This window comes from Anabrus simplex, chromosome 6 (genome assembly GCF_040414725.1).
Source record: "Anabrus simplex isolate iqAnaSimp1 chromosome 6, ASM4041472v1, whole genome shotgun sequence".
Taxonomy (NCBI): Eukaryota; Metazoa; Arthropoda; class Insecta; order Orthoptera; family Tettigoniidae; genus Anabrus; species Anabrus simplex.
Window position 1 is genome coordinate 257902332 of NC_090270.1, and position 25172 is coordinate 257927503.

General features: G+C 39.3%; 1 protein-coding gene across 1 annotated transcript in view; it reads right to left on the minus strand.

Annotated features, from left to right (window-relative positions):
• The window catches only part of LOC136876416 (uncharacterized), a 574260-nt gene that overhangs the window by 540504 nt on the left and 8584 nt on the right, over positions 1-25172 (minus strand). The window contains exon 2 of the mRNA XM_067150371.2: positions 15342-15416. Within this exon, the coding sequence (XP_067006472.2) occupies positions 15342-15406 (65 nt within the window). The 5' untranslated portion in view covers positions 15407-15416. The remainder of the gene's footprint in view (positions 1-15341; positions 15417-25172) is intronic.

The following is a 25172-nucleotide window of genomic DNA, read 5'->3' on the forward strand; positions in this document are numbered from 1 at the left end:
AAACAGATGTTGTAAGATTCATGAAGCTTGCAGTTCAACCGGCGTTTTTAATGAAACACACTACACCAACTATAAAAGCAAAACAATTGTTAACAGTTTATTAAAAAATGTATATATTTTTGACAAACGCAAGCAAGTTGGTTACGTGTTTCGAAGTATGCAGCTGTCAGCTTGTATTCGGGAGATAGTGGGTTCGAATCTCACTGTCGGTAGCGGTGATGGTGATTACTGTTTTAAGAGGATATACCACTAGACAACTGTCCTCTATTAATACTAACCAGATGGATAAAAGGTAAGTGGTCCGACTCTTCAAAAGGTTAAGATACCGGCCAAAGAAAGACAAGGGCCACGAAGAGCGTGAAAATAAAAGACTCCGTAGGGCTAGCGAATCTAACACCGTCGGGGTCGGAAAAGAACATGAGTTGATCAAAGGTGGTCGGACAGAATGGATGAAAATGATAAGTCTGGCATAAGTAAAGGGAAGCAATGGCAGGAGCCAGCCAAGGGCCCCGTGGTCACTAACCCAGGCTCCTAAGTAGTCTTTTACGACAGGTAGATGATACCGCCCACACCCCCAGGGGAAACTTCCGGTAGCCCTGAAGTTTGTAGGCTATTCCTGGTTTCCCATTTTCACATCAAGTAAATGCTGGGTCTACGGTCACTTCCTTCCCGGTCCAAGTCCTGTCCTATACCATTTTCGTAGACCTCTTTAGTCGGTGCGATCTAAAACCAATAGAAAAATCCACTATCGTTGGGGAATATGAATCAATCTCCTCTCACCTTCTTATTATTTATAAATTTCTTTTCCGTATTGACAGATTCAAAGTTTATTGTATTGTATATTGTGTATTGAATGGTGGAAAAACACATTCCTCTCACCTTCCTCGATCCGATTACTTAATTTTTCATTCATAACTGTGATGCTTCGAACCAGATTTCAAAATAAATCATCAGCCATGAAACACTGTCATTGTGAAATATAAATTACTCTAAAACATTAACTTGACTAACAGTGGAGAATGTTGTCACTTTATAAATGCAGTTGTTAGACTATTGAGTTGACGTCCAAATTAGGGCCACCTTTATTACTATTGTAAAAATATTTCAACTACGGACAAATATCAGTCTGAAGATCATACGGTGCGACCACAAGATGATACATCAAAACAATTAATGTTCTCAGCCCAGATGAGATGATAAGTCATGCACGGAATATGAAATGCCTTTGAAGTGAGACTGCTATTGCCGGTGGTGGTAGTGTTTGTCTTAAGGGGCCAAACAATATTGGTTTATCAGTCTCATTTGAGGAGAAAGAAAAATCTTGTGAGCAGTATCCTGTCGATCCCTGACACACTCTCACTCAAAATTCGAACGTCTAAAAATCATGTTTCTTAAATTATTCTTAAAGATATGATTAGACGAACTAACTTTTTAAGCAAAGACATACAATAGTTTGTTTCCGTAATTATAAAACTGTAATGCCTTTTTTTTTCTTTATTTTCTGAGATTATGAAAGAAGCATAGCATACAAAATGTACTAATTCAGCGTTATGCATGACCAGATCGTGGAACCGCACTTAGGGCGGACACTGTCAAAGCCCAGGTTCGAAATGTAATTTGTAAATATTGTTGCTCATCAGTCTACTGTTCTTCCACCTGAGTTATAACTATCCACATTATGACAAAAGCAAAAAGTTCGCTCATGACGAGAGTGAAAACCCAGCGATTCCAACTCGAGGAGAAACAGGGAGCAAAATTGCAACTAGATTTCCTGTCAATTCAAGTTCCGAAAGATAGCCGGTATCCCAGCCCATCAGCAAATACATGTCTATTATTATTATTGTTGTTCTTAAATATATGCATGATAGGTATTTGATTTTATGTAAAATTATCCGGCGGATAAATTACAACGTAACTTACTTGTGTCATGCTGGACGCAAGGGGGCATGTGACGTGGAGTATGTTTAAAACAGCGATGCACTTAGGTAGCTAAACTCGACAGCGTGAAAACATGAGCCAATTTCTTTTTTTGTTCCGTGTAATGCAAGTGCCATGTTGTGGTAGGGAGTGATGTAGCGTGAAACCTACTATGCTAATGAAAGAAATCGAATCCAGGAAACAGACCAGATGCCGTACTATAGCAGCCACGCCCTAAAACACACATTGGCTGGTTGGTTGGATACGTTTCATTGCAAGCCAAACAATATCGTGAATGGTTGGGTTGGTTTGAGACGGGATGAGATGGACTCGGCGAAGCAAGGCCAATTACGGCAGTAAAAGTCTTCAAGATATGCACAAATTGCCAGTCAGGCTAAGCCCAACGTGCTTCTAGGAATTAACAGGCAGCAGGCGCTAGCATTACGGAATTTCAATGGGCCGAAGAACAGCTGTTTCATTAACTAACCCGTTCTACAGTGCAAACTTACTGATACATAGTCTACCGGCCAGTAGTGCCAAGACACACCAGTCAGCCCGATGTTGCCAAGACTGACATTAGCGTTTGTCAAACAACGGGACGTGTCCATTAGCTACTGATGCTTCTTGTAAGGGAAAACTGACACCTTGTTCAACAGCTCTGTGTACTTTGAGTAAGTGAAGCATTATTTGGCGTCTGTACCTCTCTATGTGTGTGTGTGTGTGTGTGTGTGTGTGTGGAGGGCCTCCGTGGCTCAGGCGGCAGCGCGCCGGCCTCTCACCGCTGGGTTCCATGGTTCAAATTCCGGTCACTCCATCTGAGATTTGTGCTTGGACAACGCGGAGACAGTCAGGTTTTTCTCCGGGTACGCCGGTTTTCCCTGTCATATTTCATTCCAGCAACACACTCCAATATCATTTCATTTGTCATTCATTAATCATTGCCCTAGACGAGTGCGACAGGCTTCGGCAGCCGGCACGGTTCCTATCCTCGCCGCTAGATGGGGCTTCAGTCATTCCATTCCTGACCCGGTTGAATGACTGGAAACAGGCTGTGGATTTTTATTTTTCACCTGTTTGTGTATTAGCCCACCTCGTGGCCATGATCGCCAAGTCTATATGGTCTGACACCGTGTTTATCCGGTTAAAAAAAAAAAATCTACCATCAGAATGTCGGCCAGGTTAGTAGATTACATGCCAAAAGCCTCGATTCAATTCCTAACCTCCCCGCAGTGTTCATATGGAGTGAGCGCATATGATGCTTTAATGGTGATTCATCCGTTGGATAGAATCGTTGAGCCTTGAGCAAACCCCTTATTCCGGCACCGATTTCACCCTCTCCTTCCTACAACCATTTGCAGGTCATTCATTTCATCACATTAACTCCTCTAAGGAGCTTGATGTCAGGAAGGGCAACCGGTATTAAAAATTGGCTACGAAGATTCATACCCGACTCCTTAGAGAAACGGGACAGGGTTGAAAAAATCCACACAGAGTGATTGTACATAGTTTACTGAGGCATTTACCTGAAATTCGAACGAGGTACCGGAATTTTGTCCCACACGAGTTCTTGTATGTGGCAGTAAATCTACTAACAGGAGGTTGGGTATTTGAGTAAGTTACTTCCAATTCCACCGGAGTGAGCAGGGATCGAAACCGCTTACTTGGGAAGAAAGACTTTGCGCTTCTACAGTCTGAGTCACTTAGGCCTAGAAGTGTAACCTGAGCCTGGGTGCATCTCCAGTCCCTCAAACCAGTGTTAAATTCATGGCAGATTTGACCTAGTATGTGGGAAGTTATTATGCCAACCCCAGGTCCACAACTACAGATCCACTACATTTCAGAGTTCCACAAAATTTTGGCACCTCGGTGTCTCCAAAAACTGTCAGAAAACTAGCTAGTGGGACGTAAAAACAATAACATTAAACATTATTCTATTAATCGGAACTCTATCTCCTCTGTGGGTGGTGTATAAGGATGCCTTTATCTACACGCCCTGCATGTCGTAAGAGGCTACTAAGAGGGAACAACCAAAGAATCTGTACTCGTTCTCTCGTCTTCTAAGCTTAAAGACATATCCATCATCCTACGCTTTTCCGTGCAGCGGAGAAATTTAAATTTAACTTGTCAATAATGAACCTTTTCAAAATGTATTTACTGAACTTGGGCATACTTTATCTGTTAAAAGCAAAAACAATGGGCACATGGTAAGTCCTATCGGGATTTAAACCCCACCAAGTGTACTGAACGTACATTTTTCTACAAGGAAGGTCATATTCATTTTATTTGTAACAAAGCTTCTCCATGAAATTAAGCTTTTACGTGATGAACACGTGTTCCAGAGCTTGTAAAACTAATCAGCAGTAATCACACAGAGGCACGCAGGAGTGATAATGAAGTTTTACATGCTTGTTTAACTATTTCCTAAATTACTTGAACAAAGAAGTACAAATACTTAAGCTTTTTTTCAGACGGTTGCAGGGGTTCTTAATCACGCTGGTATTCACAGGTAAATTCACCAATACTGTATACAGCTTCCTTCTATGTGACTGGAAATGTATCATTATTTAAAAATTGAAACAAAATGTAGAAAGAATGGACATGTATGAAGGTTGGATGCAACTTGGTGAAACAAAATTTAAGGTTGTCATGTCAAAAGGGGGCATGATACTAAATTTCATAGATCACTTACAAAACTTCTTTAAAACATCTCAAACCAAAAATAATGAGAGTTTAAGGTGAGCAAGTACAAAACATTCACATTTCAACAGTTGCACAAGTATGAAATAAGTGTCAGTAAAGGCACGTCTTCCATTGCACCAACATACGTTTCCTTTGCTCAAAAACAATGTTAAACCAGAAATCCCCTCTCAATCTGTTAAATATTATGATGAGCTATTACCTATTAAGTCAGAAAAACTAAATGACTTAAAGAAACTATGTGTTTACATAGCACCAGATACATTACTTAAAAAGAAAATACAGACACACCTAACAGTGATTAGGATCGACATAACGTCAATTATTGTAACCAATAATCTGAAATAAATATGAACAAGTTGGTTTATTTTTACATTTAAATTTTTTTACCCTATATACTTCAATAACGACCCAACTCCACTCAGTATTTATAAAATTTTCAGCAAAGAGATACATGAAAGTACAATCTTCTATAATAGATATGTTAAGAAGTCCATACTTCATCATTTGAATACATATTTTATGTTATTCCTGTAACCCTGGTGGAAGAAAGGGAACCAGGGTAGAGTGTTATCCAGGAATTAGGTTGAGGCAGATGTTGAGGAAAGTAGAAGAGAAGGAGGAGGGAAAGAAGAAGGTGATAGTGTTTCACGTTGGTACCAACAACATAAGGCAAGCTGGTATAAGTACCAACATAGTAGATGTGTGGGATCTGGTAAATGCAGCACGAGTGAAGTTTAAGGAAGCGGAGATTGTTATCAGTGGAATACTGTGTAGGAGGGATACTGACAGGAGGGTGATTGGGGATTTAAATGAGACTATGGAGTGGGTATGTGGTAAACTGGGCGTCAAATTTCTAGATTCTAACAGGTGGGTAGGAGATAGGGATTTGCACCCAGATGGCCTTCACTTAAACTGCAGTGGTACGTATAAGTTATGAAATTTGTTTGGAAGGGTAATAGGGAGGTACATTCAAGCAAACGAGGTGGTCTAGGGAGCAGGTGATAAGGATACAGAGATCTGGAAGTCAAGTAGGGATGACATGAAATTGTTAGTGTTGAACTGTAGAAGTATTGTAAAGAAAGGAATAGAATTAAGTAATTTAATAGATATACCACCACCACAGAGAGATCTATAGGAACCCAAGGAATAGACACAGGTTCAGATCACAACGTAGTTAAAATAAAAATTAAGCTTACTCCCGAGAGGAGACTACAAAAGCAAGCACCTAAAACTAAAAGAAAAATAGATCCTACCCAGCTAATCAACAATAAAAATTACCAAAAAGCAACTGAAAAAATATAAATTACAGATAAACTTGAAGACTTAGTACACAACCTTAAACAAATTGCAGAAGACCTGGCCCCAATTAAACCACATAAAAAACACCAATGGTGGAACATTGAATGTGATGGAACAGTGGAGAAAAGACATCAGGCATGGCTATTACATCAGTCCCAAAAATAAGAAATATCCTATCAAAATCTAGTAAAACAGAGGAAGGAAACTACCCAAATCTTAAGAAGAATAAAAAGACAGCATCATAAGGACACACTGCAATTAACTGAAGAAGAATTGAATAAAACCCAATCATGGGACTCCCACAAAACCTTCAGAAAACAGCTTCAAAAATATGAACCCCCGACCCTACTGATGAAGAATGAAAATGTTAAGCTGGTTCATAACAATAAAGACAATGCAGAAATTCTGGCAAAATATTTCAACAAGCTTCTCAATTGTGAGGAACCTACAGAACTCCTTCATTTGGACAACACCCCAATAAAAACACCACGAGAAAACATCAATCCGCCCCCGCCCCCCACAATAAAGGAAGTCTACCAAGCACTGAATAAATTAAAAAACTACAAAGTGCCAGGAGAAGATCAGACCTTTGTGGAAATCTGGAAATATGCAGGAACATCAGCAAAAGTTGCCCTCCATCAATAACTTTTCTCTATCTGGATTAAAGAAGAACTGCCAGAACACTGGACAACAGCCCTCATTCACCCACTTCACAAAAAAGGAGACAAAACCGACCCTAATAACTACAGGGAAATCTTACTCCTAGACATAGGATACAAAATATTTTCAATAATCATCCTTCATACGATAAGTTTACAACATAACATACAAAATATTTTCAATAATCATCCTTCATAGGATAAGTTTACAACTTGAGAAAGAACTAGGAGAATATCACAGAGGTTTCAGACCCTGGAGGAGCTGTCCTGGTCACATCATTAGTCTTAAGTTGATAATGGACTATAACAGGAGAAGAAACAGAGATATGGTGATAACATTTGTGGATTTCAAGAAAGCTTACGATTGCATCCATAGAGAATCTATGTTTAAAATTTTAAGACACCTTGGACTACACCCCAAATTAATAAACACGATAAAACTGACTCTCACTAATACCAAATCAAAAGTGAAGTTCAGGGGTGAAACATCAGAGTCATTTGAAATTAAAACTGGACTACGAACGGGGGATGGGCTCTCACCACTTTTATTTAATTGTGCTCTAGAAATGGTAATGAGGGAAAGGTTGAGGAAATGTCCCCCAAAAATAAAGATTGGCCGAAAAATCAAAACAAATTGCCTGGGTTTCGCCAACGATTTAGCATTGCTAGCAGTGGACATAAAAGAAGCAAAAACCCAGATATCAGAACTTCAAAACATTGCAAATAAAATTGGCCCCAAAATATCATTTGAAAAAAAAAAAAAAAAAACAGAAATTATGCCCCAAAAACCAGTGGGATTACAGTAAATTAAAATTCTTTCAAGGTCCGCCTATTCAATGCAATGACATTTTATTGTGATTGAATCACATGTCGAATGGTACTAGTTTCAGCATCTATGTGCCATCATCAGTCGTAAGTACAAATTAAACAATTATATACATATGCCTAAAACATCTAAAACACATTTTAACACATTCTAAAATACATTTCTGTAATGATACACGAGATAAGTTAAAATTATATTACAACTGATTGCTGTCATGGGTGACACATTTTCACTTAATACTAGGTAGTTCCAGGGAAGTTTAATTTGATCATGTCCGATCGTGATATAAATAGAAATGAATTCCAACTTCAATTTAAACCATGAATAACATGTTGAATGTGTTTGTTGCACAGACGGAGCCGGACAACGTCGATATCACGATCTTGGGTAGGCCTACAGGTTTTTTTTTTTTTTTTTTTCTATTTGCTTCACGTCGCACCGACACAGATATGTCTTTTGGCAACGATGGGATAGGAAAGGCCTAGGAATTGGAAGGAAGCGGCCGTGGCCTTAATTAAGGTACAGCCCCAACATTTGCCTGGTGTGAAAATGGGAAACCAAGGAAATCCATCTTCAGGGCTGCTGACAGTGGGGCTCGAACCCACTATCTCCCGATTACTGAATGAATGAATACTGATCTGCATTTAGGGCAGTCGCCCAGGTGGCAGATTGCCTATCTGTTGCTTTCCTAGCCTTTTCCTAAATGATTTCAAAGAAATTGGAAATTTATTGAACGTCTCCCTTGGTAAGTTTTTCCAATCCCTAACTCCCCTTCCTATAAATGAATATTTGCCCCAGTTTGTCCTCTTGAATTCCAACTTCATATTGTGATCTTTCCTACTTTTATAAACGCCACTCAAACTTATTCGTCTACTAATGTCATTCCACGCCATCTCTCTGCTGACAGCTCGGAACATACCACTTAGTCGAGCAGCTCTTATTCTTTCTCTCAATTCTTCCCAACCCAAACTTTGCAACATTTTTGTAACGCTACTCTTTTGTTGGAAATCACCCAGAACAAATCGAGCTGCTTTTCTTTGGATTTTTTCCAGTTCTTAAATCACGTAATCCTGGTGAGGGTCCCATACACTGGAACCATACTCTAGTTGGGGTCTTACCAGAGACTTATATGCCCTCTCCTTTACATCCTTAGGAACTTTCACCCCATCAACGCAGTAATTAAAACAGAGGACTTTTCCTATTTGTGAAACTCACAACCTGACTTTTAACCCCGTTTATCAACATACCATTGCCTGCTGTCCATCTCACAAATTTTTGAAATTGGGATACTGGATACTGCGGGCACTTAAGCGACTGCAGCTATCGAGCTCGGTAGGCCTACATGTTAACAATATTGAAGGAATGGAGAGAATAGTAAAATGATTTTGTTTTTTAACTGATTCATTAGTGTTCTTAATGGAATTCCCAGATTAAAAAATGGTAAATTCTTTTGAGGAAATGTTGGATGAAGTTTGAAATTTTATCAAAAGGGCTGGGTCTGAAATTAATGATGGATCAGATAGGAACATCAGTTTTATGTATTTTTGGAAGTGCTTTAGCAGTTAGCAGGCCTGAATTCATACTAATTAACTTATTTCTTAGCATTCCAATTTCAAAAATTTGTCCCATTATTCACAACAATTTAAATAAAACACAGTGGCCTGAGCCCACTAGAAATTCAAGATTTCATCTCTATTCAAAAAAATGGTTTTGTATAACATTTATTTCACATTTGACAATACTATTTATCAGCAAGACGGTTTAGCTATGGAATCGTCGACATCAGGCATCCTAGCGGTAATCGATCTGGATCATATAGAATACACCAAAAGTAATAATAACATTTTTAATCATATTATTTTTTGGGCTATATATGCAGATTACATTTTTGTGATCATGAACGAAAGTGAAACTGACGCCATCACCACTCTATCCAATCTTCATTGCATTGACCCACATGTAAAGTTTACATTGTAATTAGAGAATGATAAAAAAATCAATATTTTTAGATCTAACTATCAGACATTGATCTGCAAGATTTTTAGAAAACCAACGCAAACTGCTAACACAATCTATCAATTCCATACACCCTCATGCCCATAAATGTGCAGCATACCATAGTATGGTACACCGTGCTTTTAGCATCCCGCTATCTACAGAAGAACTTAAAAACGAATTAAACACCATTCGCAGTATAGATAAATTTACTAGCTACAACAGCTCCTTTATAAAGAAAATCATTAATAAACATGAACATCAACCTTCAACCACCTTTACAAAAGAACAAACTACAATTTTCAATCTACTTTCACGTTTAGTAATAAACAAGTCTAGCAAATCACAAACATATTTAAATTTTAAAAGCATGATGTGAAAACAGCCCTCAAAACTTATAAGAGAAACACAGATATTTTATATACTACCATTTCAATTAATCACAGCAACAACTTCACCAAGTCAAATGTCTATAGACTCGCTTGCAATATTGTGACGCACCTATGTTGGTCAAACAGGTAGCAGCTTCCATACAATATACTTGGAGCATGTTAACGCCTGAAATATAACAGATTCTCGGCCATGGGACATCACATGGGTGATACTAACCATCAGTTCACTAATATCGACCAAGACATGAAAATTCTGTAAGTTGTAGAAAAAGGCCCCCGGTTCAATATTATGGAAAATTGTTTTATTCATCTGGAACAGTTTTTCAACCCCAACTTCAATCAATATAAAAACTTCAGAGAAATCAAACATTTTATTTGACCTTTTAATTCCTATCTTTAGTAATCACATCTCAGATAGTCCGGCTCCATGGCTAAATGGTTAGCATCCTGATCTTTGGTCACAGGAGTCTCAGGTTCGATTCCCAACAGGGTTGGGAATTTTAATCATCATTGGTTAATTTCGCTGGTAAGGGAGCTGGGTGTGTTGTCTTCATCATAATTTCATCCTGATCATAAGGTGCAGGTCACTTACAGGCATCAAATCAATAGACCCGCACCTGGCGAGCCGAACAAATTCTTGGACACTACCGCCACTGAAAGTACACCACTTCATGCCTCAGATAAAAAGATTTCTTTCTTCTATGATCTCTCTAAATTCCCCTCTAAGTAGCAGTCTTTCTTTCCGCATCCTTCAGCCCCACCTTAGACATCCCTTCTATCCTTCTCCCCTCCCTCCCTCTGCCCCTTCCCTAGTGTATTCTAACTTCCGTCCTCCCCCTATCTACGCCTTTGTTTTCCATTGCCTGCTTCCTACAGCATGTCAGTACATGTTTTGTTCCCTATCCACTCTTTTGTTTCCATTGCCTGCCTGCTTCCTCTAGCATATCGGTGTTTTGTTCTACATCAGACTTTACATGCAATCTACATTTCACTCTAGAGGTCAGTCTCATAAATAATTTTTCTTCGTGTTAATTTCCTTTCTGTTTGTTTAGTCATTCCTAATTTTGGCTATCATTTCCAGATGTAAGCCTACTTCATTGTCTGAAGTCCTAACCCAACTTAAAGAGAACATTATTATGACAAGATCACAACCATCATTTTTGTTGTTATATGTATTTTAATGTTACAATTCCTGCAACATTATCTTTATCTTATATACATATATCTTTTAGTTATCACATGATTTGCTTAACTTTTATTTTGGCTGACTATGGCCACTAAGTGGCTGAAACTAGTCCCTAGACTTATTTAATATTATTTACTTGTTATATTGTATTGAAAATATGGCACTGTAATCAGTGGTAAGGTCACAGAAAAAAGGCAGGGAAGATCAAACACATGATAATGGTAAGTCTGGCACGTTTATTAGGATTTACGTTTACCAACACTGTTCAATATGGCCTCCCAACTCAACAACATGCTGCATCTGCACCCTAAGAGTAAAATGTACCCTGTCAATCCAGAGAATACTCCCTGGCCATATGTTATCCACTTCCATGTGCACCAAACAACGAAGGGCAAAGTCACGGTGTTATGGAAGATCTTGGGGTTTCAATTTATGTTCTGTCGATGATATTTCCACAATGCAGCATTGCTACTGCTGCCATACTGGCAAAACAACTTCACTAGCAGTGCACGGTCTCCCTTTTTAATAGCCATTACGTTTCACACTTAAAAGTATAACTTTCTTAAGTTTCAATGAACATTCACTTCACAAAAGGAATCAACATGCATCACCAAGCAACAACCAAGGATATGACACAATGCAGCACCACCAGAAGAACATTCTGACGTCAGAGTTATGGAATATTGCGCGTTCTGATGGCATAGCACCATTCTTTGCCTGGTGGCAAGTCTTGGAAATGATATTTTTTGAGCCATAATTCGTGAGCGCATTGCTTAGTTAGCATATCAACAAAATTTCAGACTCCTATGATCATTATAGCCTCTGCTGTGCCACAATGAACACCGTCAGTTTAATTGTGGACACCTGGTACCTATGATATTAGTCCTATCGCAAAGTACTGCAAAAAGTAAAGTTATAGCCAGGGAATATGATTTCCAATCATGTATGTCTTATACAATTTTACCATACCGGCCATGATAATAGAATTCACGAATTTAGACTTCTGTTGCTTAGTCCATATCAACGCTGAGCATTGCTAACACGGAACTATTGTTCAATCATGTTAACTGGCGATGGTTTTCGTCATGATTGTCTTAAGTCTAAAATTCCATGGTAATCGGGCCATACAGACAAGGAAAATTGTGCAGACGATTATAAAAATGAGAAAAAGAAGTCGTAAATGAATGAGCGCTTGAACAATAAGACAAGAGGGAGTCACAAAGTCAGAAGAAAACTAAATGTGAAGACCTACAAAACTGATCAACAATAACATTACACTGACCATTATTTGTTGTGATGTGCTTTGTCTCGTCTGTTGACACTCATCTCCAATAGATGGGATTACTGTTGCGTCCTGAGTTAAACAGCCAACATGAATACTGGTGGGGAGTGGGGTAACTTTCTTTTTTAGCATGCCATTCCTATGGTTCATAAATTTTCTGATATCTACTGGTACATGACACACTAGTTCATCATATTATTCCATCTACTCGATCCCTATTCAGAGGCATTGATTGAACTTGGTCAAGTAGGATCTTAGCTACAAGTTATCCACAAATTTCACAAGGAGCAGGTGCTTGAGAAGGGGCCTAAAGAATAAAACTCCAGTATCTCTCTTACAGTTGCTTTAACACGAAAATAGCTCATGGCAAATTTCTGTTCTATATCTCTTTCCGATACAGTAATATTTGTCTGTCTGTGTCTGTTACAGCATCAGGAAAAAACAGGACGGGTGGATTGTAATGAAACTTGGTATTACAGTTTCATTAAAGGTCAAGTAGGGTCTTAGCTATAAGTTGTCCAAAAATTTCACCATGAAAGGGTGCATCACAAGGGGCCTAATGAATGAATGAAACTTACACAAAAACAGCTCATCGCAAATTTTTATTCTAAACCTTTTCCTAATACAGTGGCAGTCTGTAAAAGTCCAAGAACCAGTAACTAATGTTATAGAGTTGCTATGGAGATCATTTCGGAAATTTTTAAAGGCTTTGTACACCTGTCAGTATTTTTTTGAATACTAACATGATACTTAGCTTTCTTTTATACCGGAAGGAAAAAATCAAATCAAGATCAGCAATAATGAAAAAATTACGAAGCTGCAAAGAGCCCCAGAGAACAAGGAAGCAAGTACGTCATGACGAGCCGCTGACAGGGAGAGGCATGCCTACTTATGAGCCTCAGAATCTGGGGAACAACGTGAGGAGTGGACAAGAATGTAATCGTGCACATGCTATATGATTATCCCATCAACAACGGCACTACAGCTAGTAAGAAGATAAAGGAAAAGTAAGAAATTAACTAGACGGGTGAAGCTTCAGTATAAGAACCAACTTTGACAATGGGGCTATGCGAAGGTAAACAGAGAAGGTTACCTAAGAGAAAAATGGACCTGGCCATGAAGGGAAGGACAAAATGTATGTATGTACACATCGTTGTATACTAGAATCAAGTTGCTGATTTAAATGTGCAATACTAGAAGTTGTTGTTATGTTTGTATATCAATTCATCATTGAGGCAATAGGTAAGTAGTAGGTAGTAATAGGTAAGTATACTTATTCAGAGGTGCCAACTTCGAAATGGATTATCAGTAATCGCCCTCCACCCCCGAGAAAAGATTCCAGTCAAGTCCAAAGCATGCTCCTTCCTTCTTGATAAAGACACCCCTTTTGCCCTTCCCTCTAGCAATCTATCCAAAAGTATATCATATTACACAATAACATTTGCACGCAACGTGTTGGTCCTGTGATAAAACATTCCTTGTAGCTTGTTTCTCACGCAGGAGCTGCTTTTCAGTGTAGTTTTTCTTGAAGCATCCTTCTGAACTGTGATGACATTTTCGTTTTCTGAACCATAAGCGATACCAGTGTAGATGTGCTTAATGTAGGCCTCACTTCTTTCTCAATCTTTCTGTCAACTGTCAGGTACACTTAACACAGCAAATAAAACATTACTGAAGGATTTGTAGTGGAGAAGAGCAGCGCCTGAGCTCCTTCATTCACAATGAATTTTACAAGGCTTATAGGTAGCAAAAGGAAGTCACGATCGAATAAGTATCGTTGCCAACTGACAAGCATTGAAACAAAGACCATTTAGGAGAAAGGCTCGAAAGGACTCAACATTTTTCCTGTTCTTTTGTTTCCATCGAAAATTATTTTTTTGTGATAATGTCAGCTTTTCCGTAATAATTTCCCCTTTGACCGTAACTCCGTAATCGTGAGGTGACATCAGTAATAATTATGGACAATCCGTAATAGTTGGCACCTCTGCTTATTTAAGAATCATATTCCTTATTTAACACTGAATGAGACCTAAAAATTTGATTCAAAGAAAATATTATACAGTATTACAACAGCACTAACCTGTTACCATCTACTATACCAAAATCAACTGGTCTCTCTTTCTAGCCAGAGCACATAATCATAGAAAAGAGCATTTCTAACTCAGATTCTCAGGACTTAAAAATAACTGAAGATTACACACAAAATATTTCAATTATCTGTTGAATTGAACCCTCAGTTTTGTTTGCTGTTTTTATTCACGTTAATTTAAGAAAAGTGTAATTGTAACTAGTCCTATGACTGCAGAAAATAATGGGGCTAATCACGAAAAAGCCTGAAATCAACTTTTGGTTAAGCACAGAATTGCTAATCGCTTATGGTTTTCTACAGAAACTACCTATTCCCCAACCCGCTCTTGAATTACTTTTTAATCCAAGAATGTCTTCACCCTTTGATAGACACTAGTGTGGTGCTTAGACAACCTCTTAATTTCCTACACACTGAACTACCATTGCCATGATGATTCATATGGGCGGTGTGTTCTAATGCCCAGGAACTTCGATTCAAGTCCATTAGCGATGAAGATGGGCAGTTTGCAATCTTAGTTTATTTGTGTGCACCATCTTTGGTCAAGAAGTTAATGTCAATGTTAAGGTCAATGTGCATGTATGTTTGTGTCCAGTGTGACGACTGTATGTTAGGTGTTATATATTGTATATATCTGTGGTAAAATCTCACATGCATTGGCCAAAACTTTAAAAAACAAAACTAAAAACCAGTCTGGAGTTAACACAACAATTAAATTCATAACCATAAGGCATGGGTTGTACATTTCTGAATAGTTTCCAAACCACAGGAAGAAGATTTTCCATTCTGAAAACCATACATGCATTGACCAGCATTCAAACTGTACCATCTTTGTCAGACATACGGGATGATTTTGTTGAACAATCACATCCCTTGTGCAGAAAACAACCTCCCATCCACACAGTTAGAAAAATAGGAGACAGACCAGCATCTTCACATCAATGTTATGGAAACACTGCTCACCACTGATAACTACTTCAAGTAATAAATGCACATTACCTCAATCTCAGTCTCTTTTCTCGAATGTAATCTTCAAAGCAGTACATTTGGTTAAAGTAGTCCATGTTGCAGATACTGTAAAGAAAGAACAGATCACTATGTCAAATTATATTCACATAACTTAATTCACTCAAACTTTCAAGATTTATGCACATCATTAACAAAAACAGTAAATGATTACAACAGAGTCCAACTTCTGCTAATGCTTTAAATCACAAATTCACTAGAAATTCAAATTATGATATTTGCATAATTAAACTAAATTCTTTCAAAATAATTCCTCTGAATAGAGGAACAAGAACACCAACTTGATAAACACATTAACTAATGCCTGTTGAACATGGTAAAATTTTTGGTCAAATTTATTAATCAACTCGTTTTATAACAATGTCTGCCTACTGCTTACGGTCAAATTTGATAACAGTTGTCCTATTTTCAAAGAATAATTTAATGCAGGAACCAATCAGGAAAGCTGATGTTAACGCTTTCTTCCATCTAGTGCACAATCCATGAAGCACAAAGTAAACATAAGAAATGGGTACTTCCATGTGGTCGGAAGAAGCTGTGTATCCGTATAGACGAATACAAGAAGCATCCATGCTTGTACGTGGAGAAATCACCACTTTATCATAATAAGGAATGCCAGAAAGGGTGCTGAGAATAAAATTTCAGATCTTGTTAGCAGGATATGGCTGAACACTAATTCCAATGAAGTGAAGGCTAAAATCAATGGGTTTCGAATACAATTCACGAAATAGAGGTTAGTATATTAATACGTAGACCTCCTGCTGTTCTATCTCTATAGTTGTATTATTAAATAGGCCATGTTTATTATTATTGATGAATATTGAATTTTCACGACCGCATTGTAACTTGAAACAAACGTTCAACGTATTAGGTCGTGTTACGTACATTTAGTATGTGTTGAAGAGATGTTAAGTACAGAACAAAAATGGCCAACCTGACACCAGTGGGATCCGAACCCACAACCTCAGGATTTCGAGTCGGTTGCTCTACCAATTGAGCTATGGTGATCTAGGCCATCTTTGTTCTGTTGGAAAGGATCTAAGCTACAGGTCTGGCACTACTGCCATCACACTGTAGAGTGCGTTTAAGTCACCCATTGAGGGCCAAGTTAATGAATAATGAATTTTCATGACCTCATTGCAATCGAAACCGACTTTCAGCATATTTTCCAGCTAACTCATTCCTGGCTGCCAGAGTTTCGCCCCCGTGTGCTAGGCTGGGCTCATCAGTTGGTACCTAGCACACCTACCAAGACGCATCACTAGTGCGTACCGTGGAGGCCACTGCGTAGGCTAATTGTAGCCACCAACAGTGCCAATGCACTATGATAGACTTTGTCTCACTATCGAAAATTGATGCCTGCTGGCCATCAGATTATATAGATGTTGATTCCCATAGGGAATCAGAAATATATGTTCCGAATGAGTAAATTTAAAATACCAATATAAATGGTCCGTTATTGGACGTTATAAATTTTCCAGCTAACTCATTCCTGGTTGCCAGCGTTTTGCCCCAGTGTGCTAGGCTGGGCTCATCAGTTGGTACCTAGCACATCTACCAAGGGCCACTGCGTAGGCTAATTGTAGCCACCGGCAGTACCAATGCACTATGAGAGACTTTGTCTCACTACCGAAAATTGATGCCTGCTTGGCCATCAGATGATATAGATGTTCATTCCCATACGAAATGAGAAAAATATGTTCCAAACGAGTAAATTTATAATACCAATATAAATGGTCCTTTATTGGACATTATCAATTTTCCAGCTAACTTATTCCTGGTTGCCAGTGTTTCGCCCCCGTGTGCTAGGCTGGGCTCATCAGTTGGTACCTAGCACACCTACCAAGACGTATGGCTAGTGCATATCGTGGAGGCCACTGCGTAGGCTAATTGTAGCCACTGGCAGTGCCAATGCACTGTGAGAGACTTTGTCTCACTACCGAAAATTGATGTCTGTTTGGCCATCAGATGATATAGATGTTGATTCCCCTAGGGAATCAGAAAAATATGTTCCGAATGAGTAAATTTATAATACAAATATAAATGGTCTGTTATTAGACATTATAAATTTTCCAGGTAACTCATTCCTGGTTGTCAGCGTTTCGCCCCCGTGTGCTAGGCTAGGCTCATCAGTTGATACCTAGCACGCCTACTGAGTCGCATGACTAGTGCATACCGTGGAGGCCACTGCGTAGGCTAATTGTACTCCTCCAACTCCTAGGCCTTTCCTATCCCATTGTCACTATAAGACCTATCTGTGTCGGTGCGACGTAAAGTCACTAGCAAAGAAAAAAGAAAAAGGAGCCCGAGAAACTGGCATGTGTCCACTATACGAAGAGCAACGCCCCAGTAAACAAAGCTCAAAATGGAGATGGAGACTGCACTTCCAGCAGATGTTGAAAACAGAGGCCTTATCCAACGAGAACCGGAAGTCAGGTTCCAACGTCCACTGTATCACTCTCCCAATAGCTGACTGTAATTGTTGCTTTGTGACTGCCATGTTACACGAGCTATAATCTAGCAGAAGACCATGAATTTTTAGCAACTGAATCCAAAGCAGCAACATTATAATTTATGCCAATCACGAATAGAGCGAAACTCGGAATCAATCCCCGAGGGACTCCATTTAATGATTTCCCTTGCTGCATATAAGTTAATACACCCTGAATTGTGATTAAAAAGGATTTGGTTTTTAATTCTGCGACAAAGAGACTTACTATGAGACACAATGGAAGGCAGATTGGAGGGCAAGAAACAGCGAGGAAGACCATGGCACACTTTCATAGACCAACTGAGGCATTTAGAATAGCACAGGTGTAAATATGTGCTAAAGTATGCTTTTTTCATATATTTTTGCAACATATAGTATGAAGTGTATTCTTTCATGGCTGTTAAATGTGAATGGTCAATACACCTTGTTTATGAACAAAACCTCCATTTGAACAACATACCACACGTGCTTATCGTACTTTCTGTATCATTGCATAATATTTATCTAGTAGGGTAAAATCTCTCTTCTGTTAGCGCTTAGGTTCTAAACAAATAAACGAAATAAGTAGCGCCTACCAGGTAGTTTTAATTCCAGCTGTATTGTTTCACTTAACCTGTTACAATTAGGACAAGACTTAGTGCAGTTGAGAATTGTAGTGTACCAGTAAGGTATTTCATCAGACAGTATCTTGCCTGTTATATTCGTGTGTTATTCTCGTGTACAGTAACCCCTTTTTATATTTCAGCATTTAATGAAAAAAATGGCAGTTTACATTTCTATTAGAGCATAGTACGATAAAATAAAAATTATAATAATCTCTGTGTGTATTTAGCTTTGTTGTGCAATCCTTGAACAGTTCTTCTGAATTTCAACATAACATTTCTGTTTCCACATAGTAGGATAGTAATTAATTAGGATACATTCGAACGCAGTTTAGAATTATTGTAGTATATTGTAGTAATAGAAATTAGCATGCTTGTTTTATCACATACATACAAACATAATCATTATACAGGGTGAACTTTAATAAAACCGACAAACAGCAGGGACTTATTCCTGACTGGAAATGGAGGAAAAAGTGTTCTATGAACATGTGTCCAGAAATGCATCGTTGCGACAGTAGAGGGCACGGACGAATTAAATTTTCTGACTACTTGCAGTGTGTTTCTTCTGTTGCAGATAGTGTGATTGAAGCAGCGTACTGTCGGAAGCAAAATGGTCCGGTATTGATGTCGGGAACAAGCTGAGATGGTGTCTGTGTATGGCCAAGCCAATGGAAACGTTCGAGAGGCAGCACGGCTACACCATAACAAGTACCCTCACAGACACCAACCACATCACACAATGTTTCAAGCCATTTTTGGGCGTTTGTGTGATCATGAGTCCTTTCAGACAGACGAACGTGCAGGGAGGCGATGGACTGTGCATACACCAGATCTGGAGGAACAGGTTCTACAGGACATTGAGACGAACCCTAGTACAAACTCCAGGCAAGTGGCCAGCCAGCATGGTGTAAGCCAGACTATGATTATGTGTATCCTGCACGACAACTGCTATTATCCCTATCACCTGCAACAAGTGCAAGGATTATCAGCAGCGGATTTCCCTCTACGGGAAGGATTTTGTCAATGGTTTTTGCACCAGCCCATCACAGTTATGGGATTTCTGTCGTCAGTCCTCTTTACCGATGAAGCAACCTTTACCAAAAATGGCATCGTCAATCTGCATAATCATCATCTGTGGGCTACAGAAAATCCCCGGGGAATGGTTGAAGCGTCTCACCAGCATCAATATTTGGGCAGGGATTCTTGGTGACCAGATACTTGAACCAGTTATTAATCCGCAACGCCTCAACGGAGGAACGTACCTGGACTTCCTGCAGAATACTCTGCCTGGATTGCTTGAGAATGTGCCTTTGGCAATAAGACAGTTTATGTGGTGTCTGCATGATGGAGCACCTCCCCACTTCCACATTACAGTTCGCCTACACCTCAACATCATCTTCCCCAGGCTCTGGATAGGACGCGGAGGCCCTGTTGCAGGCCTTCTTAGATCACCGGACTTAAACTCCCTGGATTTTTACCTCCGAGGACATCTGAAAAGTGTTGTGTATGCTACACCAGTTTTCGTGTGAAAGAGTGAGGCAAACCATGATACGGCGTCTGAACACGTGCATTGCAGTCCATGGAGGCCACTTTGAACATCTGCTGTGACGTGCATGCAATTCAGCTACGTTATGTGTTCCAGGACTATTTGTTGTCGTTGCATGCACACCGTCCATTTCTGGACACATGTTCGTAGGACATTTTTCCTCCATTTCCAGTCAGGAATCAGTCCCTGCAGTTTGGCGGTTTTATTAAAGTTCACCCGTCTACTGTTATGCCTTTCAGCGTTTAGTCTGCAAGCCTCTGTGAATTTACTTCTATTACAGTAGAGTCTCGATTATCCGACCTAAACGGGACCTGGAGTACGTCGGATCACCGAAAATGTTGGATAATACAGAATATCTTTGAAAATGAAGTAAAACAAACAGGAAGGCTGTACTGTATTATTATGTCTTACGGTACTCTGTTTATTGACTTATCAATTCAATTGTACAGTAGATGCAGTATTGAACGAAAACATTCCAAATGTCTTACGAAAAGAAACTTGTCAACAATGCCTGCTTGCTTGCTGATTCACCTTGTCTTGGTGCGAGATCCCGCCATCGACGATAATCCTTCACTGTGAGTCATCGTTTTCTCCTTTTGTTCTGCAATGCCTCGTTCTTCTTCATCACCCACATTTTCGTTAGCATTCACAAAACGAATAATGTCAGGGTCAGTTAGTTCAAACAGCTGATCTTGTGCACAGCACTTACATCTTGAGTCGTAGCATCCTCACAGACAGGAATGCAATTCAGTAAGGGAACAATGTTTTCCATGTCTTCTTGTACCACCTCTCGATGTTCAACCTCACTCAACAATATGTTCCAAAACATTCTAATGTTGTTGTTTCAACTTCTTCCCAAGACTGCGCTATCCAATATGCCACGTCTTTCATGTTGTTTCGCTTTAAATTTTCGATCATGTCGTTAACCATTGTCCATTTTCTCTATGTGGGATGAAAGGAGTTTCCGCCGATATTTCCTCTTCAATATTTCCAGCACACCTTGGTCCATTGGCGGCATATTGACGTCACGTTAGGGGGGAAGAACATGAACAGGAACATTAACAGAAATGTATTTAAATGTCCTAGGCTTCTTTGCTTTGCCGATCATAAGTACGGTAATATTACTATAGGCAAGAACAGTAAAACTCTTTCCTTACTACGCTTGTAGCCAGGTGGAGACGTCTTGGCTTGGGCTGCGAGAGTTTTGATGGCAGCAACTTGAAATTTAGCCCAGTCTCATAACAATTAAAAATCTGATCACCGGTTAATCTTTCAGCAAGAATTATTTCTTGAAATTTCCTTTTAAATTTCACAACCTCATCGGATTTAGCTGACAGTTTTTCTCCATAGATATTAAGCTGCCCAATGCCGTACCGTTTTTTTCCACCGATCAAGCCACCCAGCACTGGCAGTAAAATTAGGGTCCCTTTTATTAAACCCGTTCTGGAAATACACCGACATATATTGCAGAATGGGGCCAGATATTGATAGGCCTTTTTTCCGGTTTTGAGTGAACCAAAGAAATAGTGCTTCACTTACTTTTTCGTACTCACATTTTTCATTGTTTTTCTTATTTTCAGTGCAACACTTGTTGTTCTGGTAGAGCACCACTTTTCAATTTCTTCCCTCTTATGTTTCCAGTCTCCCACTGTAACACGTACAACACCATAATCTGAAACCACTTTTTGAAAAGTTTCTCCTTTGTCCAGTCTCTTTAAGCCAGTCAACTTGTCTTCCACAGAAACAATTACTTTCTTCCATTTACTCACCATACTCCTAGAGGATATGAAAACTATAACATCCGTACCCAACTAATACTACACTGAACAATGACTGAAAACTCGCTGCACCTGTCCTTGAGGAAAACCCGGTCCTTCCACATGACAGTCAGTGCTTGTCCCACGGTCGCACCCTCCACACCGGGGGTCCCAGAATTGCCTCTACGTTAAGTTCAAATTAAGCCTACCAGTGTCGGATAACACGGAATGTCGGATGAGCGAGACTCTACTGTATATTATTTTATTTTATAATTTTATTATAGTGAAATATTTGTGTAGTACTGCACAGGAAATTTGTGTAGGTAGTAGGAAAAATACATGTCTAGATTTTTGGCTCTTCCTAAAATTCTCCTGTTGAAATTAGGATAAGCTTCACTACATTTTAGAATTCTAGTGCAACTATTCTTATTAGACAGTATTCTGCTTGCCTTTTCTATCTGCAAGTAATAATAATAATTCCATAATTATACATTATGATTATTGCTCACGGTAAAATGTTTTGTAAAATTTGTTGTACAATTAATTTTATAAAAATTTGGTGAAAACAAGTTGTGTTGCTCACGGTAAAATGATTTTATAAAATCCGTGGAAGCATCAGGTTGGCCATCTATGAATCACTTCTGAACTAAGATGAGTATGTGCTGCCATCTATCGACAAACTTTTAAACCAAGAATCAGCTGTTCAACGTACAGTGTGTTTGAGAGTATGGCTACAACAAACAAAGCAAAACTTGCTGTTTTAGCTGCAATTTTATGTTGTACAGTGGTAAAAAGGAAGAAAAGAAATGCCAGGAGGTGCTGGACTCGGGATTGGATCAAAAGTAGAGAAGGAGGTACAGGATTGCTGTTCTTGGTCGAAAATAAGCTGAGGTTAAAAGACCAGCATTCATATAGGAATTCAGCGATTGTGTTTTATGCCTCTCTTCTTGCATTTCTGTTGTGGTAAAGTGGCGTTTTAACCTCGTACAAACATGGATATTTCTGGTATTCGTCCAGTAAAACACAAACAGCTTCCTGAGTCCACCCGGATCCTGCCATTTTAGAAAGAAGTGTTCGTTTACAATCAAGCTTCAAAATCATCTCACGACGTAGCACCAGCATCATCGTGATGTCAGCTTCGCTGATTGGTTCGTTTCCTAAAATTAATTTTACGGAATAGAACATGTCCTATTTTATGAAAAGTTTTATCAAAGGTTTTATAAAACTTGAATTTGACCGTGAGCAACAGGAATTTTATAAAATTAAATTATTGTACAATAAATTTGACAGAAAATTTTACTGTGAGCAACAGGCATTAGTTAATTTACATCTATACAGTTAGCTTCTTATTCCTGGTATTTTGTAATCAAGTTATTCTAACAGTTTGTTTCCTGATTGTATCATCGACGTGAAACCTTTGTGTAGTATACATAATTTCCTTTATCTGACATATATATAGCTACTTCTATTCATAAAACACGCTATTTTACTTCTGTTGATATTTCCCTATTATTTCACATTTCTGTGAAGAGATAAAAGAATGGCTGAGAGAGGAAGGTGTAAGGACTATGGGTGTGAGTGGGAACTAAGGAGGATGAGGGAAGAGATAAAGAGTTTGAGGGAGATAATCAGACCTGTAATGGAGGACAGGAATGAAGATAGGTCTCTCTTAATCAATGTACAAGATAGGGTAGGTACAGGAGGGGCAAGGAATAGAAGGGAAGATGTTGTGGAGGACGGGTGGGCTAATGTCTTAAAGTCAAGGACAACAACAGTAAAGGGTTTTCCTCACGAAGTAGACCCAGGAGAGATATAGGTGAGGAATCGGTATGAGTCACTGCAGGTAGATCGGCAGAGGGAAGATGGAGATCAGGAAAGTGTTACAGAGGTGGAGCAGGGCAAAAGGAAAGAGAACAATAGGAAAGGGAACTGTAGAGCACAAGATAGGAAGAGGGAGGTGGAACAGGGTAGTGAGAGGGAGAAAATGGAGAAGGAAGTGAGTTCTGCAAGGTGTCAGGAAAATAAAGGGAGACCAGGAGTGGAGGAGATCTAATAAGGGTGGGGTTGAGGCTCTCATCATGACTCAACTGTCAGGCATGTAGGGAAAGTGCATGGAGGAAAGAGAACCAGAGTAGAGCGTTATCCAGGAATCAGGTTAAGGCAGATGTTGAGGAAAATAGAAGGGAGAGAGGAGGGTAAGGAGAAAGTGGTAATTTTCCACATTGGTACCAACAATACAAGGCAAGCAGGAATTGGTACTAACATAGTTGGAAATGAAATGGAAATGGTGTATGGCTTTTTGTGCCGGGAGATCCCACGACAGGTTCGGCTTGCCAGGTGCAGGTCTTTTGGTTTGACTCCCATAGGCGACCTGCGCGTCGCGATCAGGATGAAATTATGTTGAAGACAACATACACCCAGCCCCCGTGCCAGCGAAAGTAACAAATGATGGTTAAAATTCCCAACCCTGCCGGAAATCGAACCCGGGACCCCTGTAAATAAAGGCCAGCACGCTAACCATTTCGCCATGGAGCCGGACAACATAGTTGGAGATGTTTGGGATCTGGTTACGGCAGCACGGAAAAAGTTTAAGGAAGCAGAGACTGTTATCAGTGGGATACTGTGTAGGAGGGATACTGAATGGAGGTTAATAGGGAATTTAAATGAGACTATGGAATGAGTATATGGGAAATTGGGAGAGAGATTTGTTGATCCTATTGGGTGGGCAGGAGATAGGGATTTATGCTCTGATGGCCTTCACTTCATGTCCTGAAGTTCGAACGGCTTATTAACTCCAAATTATGAACATAATGTTCTTGTACTTCAGAGCAAATTGTTATATAAATAATATGATTTATGAATAATTCTAGTATGGCATCCACTCAGAGCTCTGACTTCGAGTTAGAATTCATGGCTGATGATGCCTGCAATGCCAGGCGAAACAATGTACCATCCCCATAAGACCCATTATCAATTTCAGAAATAGTCCAACTGATGAGGTATCTCGGTTCATTCACAAATTCCTCAAATCACACTATCAGTATTACTTTCTCATCGGTCTTAAAATTAACGGCAACACTTAGATGAACTTTGCTAAGCCCAGGAAGATAATGGTGGAACATCTATATTTGCATCAGACTGTAATCTAGGACGCAGTTATAATAATGTATTTATCAGTGGAAGTTGCAGATTTATAAGTATCAATTTATATGAGAGCTCAGGTGAAACTCACGAACTCACAAGGACTAAGTGTGCAGGAAGTTTAATCAGTAAAGCCGCCGAGGTAATCCAGCGTTTGATTATGTTTCAATAAAGACAGTAGCAGTTTCGAAAGTGGAGTAATGAGCCCGGCTAACCAGTTGCACAGTTACAAGGGTAGTTTCCTGACAGCCAACTGCAGATAAA